General features: G+C 61.3%; 1 protein-coding gene across 1 annotated transcript; it reads right to left on the reverse strand.

Annotated features, from left to right (window-relative positions):
- Positions 1-512: 512 nt before the first annotated feature.
- SPDEF (SAM pointed domain containing ETS transcription factor) lies at positions 513-7,383 on the reverse strand. Its single transcript, XM_086861586.1, has 6 exons — positions 7,315-7,383; positions 2,718-3,191; positions 2,345-2,542; positions 2,206-2,253; positions 1,667-1,807; positions 513-1,570 (listed from the first exon to the last, which is right to left on the reverse strand). The coding sequence occupies exons 2-6, from the start codon at positions 3,163-3,165 to the stop codon at positions 1,392-1,394; spliced, it is 1,014 nt and encodes a 337-aa protein (XP_086717712.1). The 5' UTR covers positions 3,166-3,191; positions 7,315-7,383; the 3' UTR covers positions 513-1,391.
- Between the last annotated feature and the right edge of the window lie 1,443 nt (positions 7,384-8,826).

Here is an 8,826-nt window from a genome sequence, read left to right on the forward strand (position 1 = left end):
TGTGAAAGCCCTGGCACAGCAGGTTGATGTCACCTCCTGCCCTCCCCCACCCTGCCAGAGGACCCGTGCGGGGGACACGAGATTTGGGGCACCACTGGCCCACCCGGCCCATCCTCACAGTGCCCCCACACCGGCTGCGTTGGGGGCACACAGCAAATCACAAGACACACTTGGCTTTTTTCACACAACCCCCCCCCCCCCCATTTTTTTGTTTTTTTCATCCCCTTTTCCAAAGGCCAAGGTAGTTTTCCTCCTTCCCCTGCTCCTCGCCACCCTCCATCTCTCCTGCCAGGATGTGAGCAGGGCTGTCTACATCCGCTGCTGTGGGAGCAGCACAGAGCAAGAACAGAGGGGAAAGGCAGTAGCTGGCACCAGCAGATTTTTTAAGGGGAAAAATCAAAAGACAAAAAACCAGGTGTTTTTCCTTTTACGCTGCCACAGAACATCTCTGGAAGTCCAGGCCACCCCTTGGCATTTGCACAGCTCATCACCAGCCGAAACCCAAAAGCAAATAAACAAATAAAAAAACCTATAATATAAAAGATCAACATTGCCAGGTAACTCTGACTCTGGTGCAATAAGCAGGTGAAGCAATTCCCAGTTCTCTGCCCTAGTTCAGCCTTGGTGGATCACACTCTGGTGTTATTGTCCAGAGGGAAATGGCAAAGCTGCCATCTCCATTTCCCCAAACTCTGGAATCAGGCAGTCCAAGTAAAATCCAAATCAAGGGACGAGCTTTGTGCCAGGGCACAGAACCTGGGCTCTTAGGAGGACGCTGGTGGCCCCATGCACAAGGATGGGGGACCCACACTGTGCACAGCCCCACACCCACATTTACAGCTGCTCCCCTTGCAGAACTCCCGTTTGCAGTCCCAAATCCCAGTGAAGGGGAGAAGCTGAGCATGTGCTGGAGTGAAAAGCAAAGGGGGGATGCTCCTGTCTCAAGGGGGTGCCCAAGGTCCCCAGAGGCACAGCTCCCATTGCTGCCAGCACCCTTGGTTGGTGCCAGGCTGCTCCCACAGGGATTGAGACAGGACCCCACCATGAGCAGCAGTGGATGTCCCTGTCGTGTTATTGTCTCAGCTCATGCCCCAGGCTTTTTCCTCCCTGAACAATGGCTGAGGTGAAGCCACCTACAGCCAGAACGCGGGAGGGAGGAGAGGGGGGGGGGGCAGTCCAGCCACAGTGCTCACCCTTCCCATGGGAGACAAGGGCTCTGCACGGTCCTTGCCCCGCACCAGGGCCTGCTGGAGGTGAGGGGGTCCCTGCGTCCGTTTCCAGCAGGTCCTGGCAGGGGAAGCCCCGCACCTCAGCCGAGGTCCTTGCTGCTGGCAGAGGGAGGCAGTGAAGGTCCCCCGTCCCTCCCGGCGCTCAGCCGGTCCCGCCGCCGCTCACACCGGGTGGACGAACTGGTAGACAAGGCGCTGGGAGATGTCGGGCTTCCGGATGATTCCTTTCTTGTAGTACTGCCGGATGGAGCGGCTCAGCTTGTCGTAGTTCATGGCCGGGCGGTTCTTGCGGATGCCCCACAGCCGGGCCACCTGCGCCGAATCCTCGATCTTGAAGATGCCTGGCAGAGGAGCGGGGCACGGGGGGTTACAGCATCTCCTGCCCCACCTCAGCCCCGCAGCGCCCGCCTCGGGACCTCTGGGGCATCCCCGCCCACCTTTGTCCTTGTTGAGCCAGCGGATGAAGCGCCCGTAGTTGTGCGGTTTCAGCAGCAGCTCCTTGAGGAACTGCCAGAGGTGGATGGGTTGGCCGGAGCAGGACGAGTCCACCTCGCTGTCGGCCCAGCTGGTGTCACCTCCTGCCACAGGAAGGGACGGGTGAGAGGAGGGAAGGGACAGAGCTCGCTGCTGTGCACCGTCCTGCACGAATCAAGGAAGCCCCGCTCGATGCCAGAGGGGCTCAGCCCAGGCGCTGGGTCTGGAAGCTTTGCTTTCTCCTCCCTGTCTTGAAGCAGCTCGGTCCTGCCTTTGCTCAGGGGGTGTGGGACAGGGCCACTGAGGGGTTGGAGCCATTTCCCCTTCGCTGCATTTTGCAGAGCGCCGTGGGGCTGCTCTGGGGCAGAAGGAGTGTGACCTCCTCTGCAGCTGCTCCAGTGCTCCGGATAATTGCAATTAAGCAGGAAGGGACCCCTCGAGGAGCCGGGACCCGCCCGGAACAGGAGTGGGGCTAGTGGAGCTGAGCCCACACAGAACTCACCGCAGTATCTCACGTCTCCAGGGGCAGCCTTCTCCTTCATCCAGGCGGCTGGAAAGGAGGAGCAGGGGATCAGGGGGCCATCTCCTGCTGCACAGCATCGCCCACCCTCCCCAGCTCCCTCCCGCTCCCTGGCACCCACCAGACTTCCAGATGTCGAGGTGGGCGTGCAGGATGTCGCCGCAGGCGGGCGAGCGCTGGCAGAACTGCTCCTCGGACATGGCACACAGGTCCTTTCCCGACAGCTCCTGGAAGGACTTCCCGATCTGCGGCAGCCGGTATTGGTGCTCCGTCCACAAGATCCACTTCTGCACGTTCCCGGGGCTCCAGTCCGTGGGGTCTGGGGGTGAAGGGGGTGAGTGTGGCCAGCCAGGAGCCGGCCCCTTCTCCCGCCGGAGATCAGCCGCACTCCCCCGGATCCGCACGCGGCTGCAGCCCCTCAACTGCAGCCTGGCTCTGGCTCCCACGCCAGCGCATCCCTCCCCGGCCAGCACCGGAGCGCCGGGAGAACCCACCTGAGGCGATGTTGAGGAGCTTGCAGGCTGTCTCGATGTCCTTCAGCACCTCGCCCACCACCATGCTCTGCACCTGCTCCAGCGAGTGCTCCTCCAGGTGCAGGCTGTCCTGCAGGTCCCCCTCGGGCCCCAGCCCCAGGCCCTGGCTGTCGATGATGGGACATTGCTCCGGCTCCTTCCGCGCCTCCTCCCGCCCGCCCTGGGCGCTGCCGTGGGACGGTTCCCCGGCGCCCTTGGTGGCCCAGGCCGTGTCCTCCGGGTAGAGCATGTCGAAGTAGTGCAGGCAGAAGGCCGGCACGGGCTGCTCGGGGGTGCTGGGGGGGCTGGGGCTCTCCGGGCAGCCCCAGCTCCGGGGGTCGGGGTCCCGCGGGGGTGGCAGCAGCGTGGGCTCCGGCCAGGCGAGGCGGCCGGGGCGCAGAGCGGTCAGCCCGGGGCTGGCACTGCCCATCCCTCCGCTCAGCGCTGGCTCCGAACCTGCCCGGGGAGGAGAGAGGAGCAGAGCTCAGCCCGGCACCGCTCCTGCCTTCCCGCCCAGCAGCCAGGCACAAAGGGAGGAACTAAGCCTGTTAGAGGGGAAAAACCCTCTGAAGAGCCCCACTGTGCCCGGAGCTTGCGGATGAGTGCGGGGTCAGCCGTGGCTGGGGGGGCTGTCCCCGGTTTGGGAGGGCCAAGAGCAGCAGCAGCAGGGAAAAGGAGCTCAGGAGATGAGCAGTAGCTGGTCCCTGTTTAGGATCTGGGTGTTTAGGGTCTCCCCAGAGGCTGCAGCCCAGGCTGGCAGCAGCTCAGTCCCAGGTGGAGCTGAGGCCTCGGTGGGAGGCAGTGGGGGGCACTGGGGAGCTCCCCAGCGCCTGTGGAGGACAGCCCTGGGGTGATGATGGATGCTTGAGCGGCAGGGACGCATTTCTGAGGGTGGAAAACATCCTCTGCTGCTTCCACCTGAGGCACAACAGCCCCCAGACCCAGATGTCCCGGGAGGGGCTGAGCCCAGCACCGCAGCACCCAGCCCTTGGTTCCTGTTGCCAACTCCCAGATGAGAACTTTCTTTTTAAGGACAGGATAATTGCAATTACCTTCACTCTCTTGCAAGAAAAACTACCCAAAATCTGCCTGTCCCCATCTGTCTCTGCATGCAGGGAGTCCTGGAGGCCATGGAGAAGAGGATGAACCTGCTGAATTTCCATGGCAACACCAGGGAATGGCTCCATCTGCGGAGAAATCTCCCCAAAAACCATCCCGAGATTTTGGGGAGGGGAAGCCCCTGCCAGGGAGAAGCTGCTGATGGGCACGGCCAGGGCACTGCCCAGCTCCTTCACCTTCAGCATTGCATTTCACAAGAAGAACCATAGCAAACTGTTGGTTTAAAAGCAGAAAAATGATCTTTAGCAATGGAGCCGGCACTGGGAAAGGAGCATGCAAAGATTGAAACCCCTCAGGACACCAGGCAGCCCTGAAGGGGAACAGGGGGCAGTGACCAGGGAAAAGGGGTACCCTGTTGCTCCAAACCCCAGCTGGGGGAAAAATGTTTAAAAGATACAAGAGGAAAAGATCCTCCAGGCAGAGCACAGCCCCCAAGCATGGGGCTGCTCAGCGAAGGAGAGACACTGGGGACCCAGCCCCATGTCCCATGTTCAGGGAGGAGTTAATGCAGCTCCTGAGGATTCAGGGTTCCCAGGAATGTGGGTTTTGAATTGCCTGCACTTGGGGGAAGCTCATCACCCTTGGAATAGTCTGAAGAGCTCAGAAAAACCTGTGGAAGAGCCAGGGACACCTAAACAGCTGCCATGGCAGCCTGAGCCCATAGGGACCTGGGGTGGGACTGTGAGTTCAGGAGTTGGAACTCACATCCCTGAGTGGTTTTAGTGGCACTGCAGCAAGGAGGAGGAAGAATAGGGTTCCCAAACCCTCTTCTAGTCTGGGGCTGCCTCCACCATCCAAACAGTTTCCCTGAGAGATGGTGCCTGCTTCCAAACCTCTCCTTGATTTGCTTGGGATTAAAAGAGCTTTAGGAGATCAGCGATAAATCCAACCTCACGCTGCTCCCGGCACAAAAGGGAAGTGGTAACAGCTTGTGCAGCTCCTGCACTGTGGTGGCCATGGGGATCTCTGAGGAGGGGACAGGGGCCTCATCCCCAGTACCTCTGGGATGTTCTGTGAGGCCACGGTTCATCCTCACACATGGAGGAGCAGGGCTATGGAACTATCCTCGGGAATGCCGCAGGATGGATGGCCCCAGCCCCAGCTTCACCCTCATCCTGTTCCCCTCCTCCCTGATGGGACCAGAGAGACCCAATCCCTTGGGAAGTGTCCCCAAAAGCCTGAGCTGTGCCCCACCAAGGGCACTGTACTCTCAGGGCGGGGGCCACTGTTTGACTTTCTCCCTCTCTGGCACGCGGGCGGCCGGGCTGGGTGGGACCTGTTTGCACTGAGAAGCCACTTCAGTTGGCCTTTTCCCCCTCTTTCCCTACCCCTTTTTGCATTTCCCTGGAAAAGGAGAGCTGGAGGAGCATGTGCACTGGCCCACAAGGCACCCAAAACCCTTCCCACTCCCTGCCCGAGCTGAGCTGGGTCATTGCATCAGCCTTGGCAGACGCTCCAAGGAGAGCTCCAGCTCAAGGGCTGGGATGGGGTGGTGGGACAGGGATGGGGTGGTGGGACTGGGATGGGGCTCCTGCACTTGCCAGGGCATATTGCCAGCATGAGCCCAGGGCCGTGGGTGGTGCTGGGTCATGGCTCAGCTCCACAGACCTGCAGAGACCCATCCCCAAGAGACCCCACAGGGGATAACAATGGGGCCAAGGACCCCCGTGCCTCCCCAGGCTCTCCTGGTAAGTGCAACCCCCCATGGCTCAGGGTGAGACACGAGCACCAGTGAGGGTGGAACGCTGGGATCAGCCCTTGAGAGCGAGAGAAAGAAAAAAAAAAAAAGAAGGGAAAATAAATTCACCCACCCCCCACCCTCGAACAATGGGTCCGTTAATTAAAATCAAATCTGCGGTGGAACAGGTTGTGCCGGAGTGGCTCGGAAGCCCCGTGGGACCGGGGAGGTTGGCCCGCTGCGGGAGGGGTGCTGCCCACAGCATCCAGGATGTCTCCCAAGCCCCTGGGCAATTCTGAAAACTCTTCCCAGGCAGCCGGGGTGGGAGGCCAGGGCCAGGCTCCAGGGTCACCCCTCCAGGGTCACAGCACAGGGATGTGCTGTCCCTGGAAGAACTGGGGCTGTGCAGGACCCAGAGCTGTCCCAGCCTGCCCAGAGCGGCCTGGATTGAGCTGGAAAAGAGAGCTGGGGTCTCTGCACAAGCCAGGGCTACAGCAGGCACCCAGGTGGGTGCTCAGAGGTTCCTGACAATTTGAGATCCTGCCAGCATGTCCCATGCACCCTGCAAGCCCCAGAATGACAGCTGTGCCATGTCCTGCGCCAAACCCTGTGCCATGCACCCTTCTTATCTCTGGGTGGAGGAAGCATTGGCCAAAACCTCCCCACAGCCAGGGCAGGGACCGGAGACGGCGCTGGGGGAGTGGGGAGGTGACGGAGCAGGGGGCTGGTTCTGGTACCTGCATGGTGACAGGGTTGGGGCCAGAGTAAGCCCCAGGCTCACTCTGATGCATCCCCGGGGGGGATGCAGCCCTTCCTGGGGGTCCTGGACCCTCGGCTCCCCAGCAGCCTCCTCCAACACCAACGAGGTGCCCTGGCTCCTGCTGTTACCTGCATGGCTGCTGGCACAGGGACCAGGTGTCCCCACGGGTCCCCACGCCCTGGGTCAGGCTGCCCTCTCCTTCAGCGCAGGGAGGCAAACAGCAGTGACAGGCACAACCTGCCAGTGACCTGAGCAAAGCTCGGTGCTCGGTGTCCCCCCGGTGAGCAGCAGAGCTTGGTGTTCCCCATTTGGGGCCAGGGAGCCCCTATTTATAGCAGCATCTTCCCTCCCGTGCTCCCAGCCCCAGAGAACACGGGTATTGTGGGGATTTGGCACCCTCACAGCATTTGTGTTTCACTAACCGAGCAGAACCACAAAAACCAAACCCGCAGCCAAAGTGACTCTAGGGCTGACAAAAAAAAAATACCCCAGCAGGAAAGCATCTGGGACAGTTCAGGTGTGGAAAAGGGACTTGGCTTCACGAGGCACCCCAGAGCTGGCAATTCCTCAACAGCCACCCAGGGTGCTCCATAGAGGATCCTGGCTGCTGGTTTGTCACACGGTGCCCCTAAGGTCACTGTCCCCTGCCTGGCCCAGGGGCTGGCAGGACCCTGGGTGTCCCAGCTGTTCCCAGGTGGGCTCAGGAGGAGCCGGCCCCGAGAGATCTGGCTCCATCCCACCCTCCTTGCTTGAGCAGGAGGAGGTTGCAGACACAAAAATAGCAAATCCCATATCATTTCAGGTGACACCATCCAGAGAAATGCCAGAGCCTCACGCCGAGGGACAGCCTGTCCCTGTTTTGCCCTAACGACACCTGAAGGAGCAAGGAGCTGTGAACGGGATACTGACATGGGACAGCACCAAACTGGTGCCAAAAGCAGCAGGACCCCTGGAGGGAGGGAAGGTGGGCTGAGTGGGTGCTGGGGCAGCACAGGGGGGTCGCGGCAGAGCGGGCTCCTTACCTCGAGGGTGTGCGGGCTCAGAAGCCACATGGGTGCCAGCGCAGGGTGGCAGGAGCCGTCCCTGCGGCACTGGGCGCGGTGTCTGCGGGGGACATGGCCCCGGGTGAGGTGTCCGAGCACGGGCGAGCTCAGCGCCGGCTCCGCGGCGGCAGCGCGGCCGGGCTGAGCCCCATCGGCACCGGCTGCCACGGCAATGAGAACCGGGCACACCGAGTGGCTCCGGGGGCAGGACAGGGACCAAGCCAGCGACGGCTGTGCGAGGGGGGTGCCGGCAGTGAGTGTCAGGGCTCAGCCAGAGCCGCCTTTGCCCATTATATCCAATTCCTTCCTTATTTACCTGAACAAACAAGCAGCGCTTACCTCAGCCGAGGTGTTTGAACAGCCCGGGCCGGGTTAACCCTTGGCAGGTGCATCCAGGGCAGGCTTAGGCCAGAACGGGCCTTGGGAGGGGAGTGGGGCAAACCCGGGCACCGTTAACCCCTTGCCACCCTCACATGGGATGAGACAGAGACAGGGACAGGGACAGACAGACATCTGGCTCCTCCTGGACTCAGACCTGCAGCACAGAGACCTGTCGGATGTGTGAGCGTCGGTGGCATGACATCACTCCCAGAGCAGGCTGGGCCATGCTGGGGCCAGGAGCATCCCTGAGAGACATCCTGGGAGCATCCCTGCGTGGCACCTAGGAACACCCCTGACCCGAGCCCCAGAACCATCCCCTGCCTGAGTGCTGCAGCCACGGACACAGCCCGTGAGTGAGGGTGCACAGAGCTGTTGGGGTGAAGGCAGCCCCCGATAGCACCCAAACCCTCCCACCTCAGGGACACAGCTCTGCCCATGGGTCCGTGACTGTGGGATGGGGCATGGGGACACAGCGAGAATGTGCCGCACTCCAGGCCCAGGTTGTCTCCACCGGCATGAGCAGGAAAAAGCAGTTCTGAGCAAGACAGACACCGAGCTGGTATTTATTGTCTTTTTTTTAGCGCATGAAGCAGGCAGGGCAGTTAAGGCAGTTCTCCTGCTCATGTAGCACTGCCAAAACCAAACTCCCACGTGCCCTAAAAACCCACGTCAGACCAAACCCCGCCACAAACACCCACAGGCTGGCCCCACGTCACCATGTCCCAGCAGGCACATGGCCTGTCCCCAGCCCACATACCGGTGGCAGAGCTGGCATCCCTTGCTGCCCTGACCCGGGGCAGGCACAGCCGATAAGCCACCCGTTGGAAATGTTTGCCGTGAGGAAATGAAAACCCTGGAGGAAGGAGACCCCGCTGCGGGCGCTGGGAAAGGGCTTCGCTGCTATCGGCAGCGCCAGGAGTTTCTGCCTCCCTTTGAAACGCCTCAATGTTATCTTATCGTGGGGAAAGCTCCCCCTGGATCAGGGCTCCCTGTCTCAGGGGAGTTCTTTTCTGCGGTTTTGGTAAACACGGCTGGGCCTGGGACACGTGGCAGGGGCTGTGGGGGGACCCTGGGACAAGCAGCTGTATTGGGAAGCCGCCAGCCCCTGCC

The sequence above is a fragment of the Cyanistes caeruleus genome, chromosome 24, assembly GCF_971803275.1.
Source record: "Cyanistes caeruleus chromosome 24, bCyaCae1.hap1.1, whole genome shotgun sequence".
NCBI lineage: Eukaryota > Metazoa > Chordata > Aves > Passeriformes > Paridae > Cyanistes > Cyanistes caeruleus.

What these genes read in the sequence shown, in the direction of transcription:
- SPDEF (XM_086861586.1), bottom strand. Translation starts at nt 3,165, where the DNA reads ATGGGCAGTGCCAGCCCCGGGCTGACCGCTCTGCGCCCCGGCCGCCTC. An exon ending in CCTCGACATCTGGAAGTCTG is followed by an intron (nt 2,254 to 2,344) that starts GTGGGTGCCAGG and finishes CCTCCTTTCCAG; the next exon opens with CCGCCTGGATGAAGGAGAAG. An exon ending in TGGAGACGTGAGATACTGCG is followed by an intron (nt 1,808 to 2,205) that starts GTGAGTTCTGTG and finishes TTCCTGTGGCAG; the next exon opens with GAGGTGACACCAGCTGGGCC.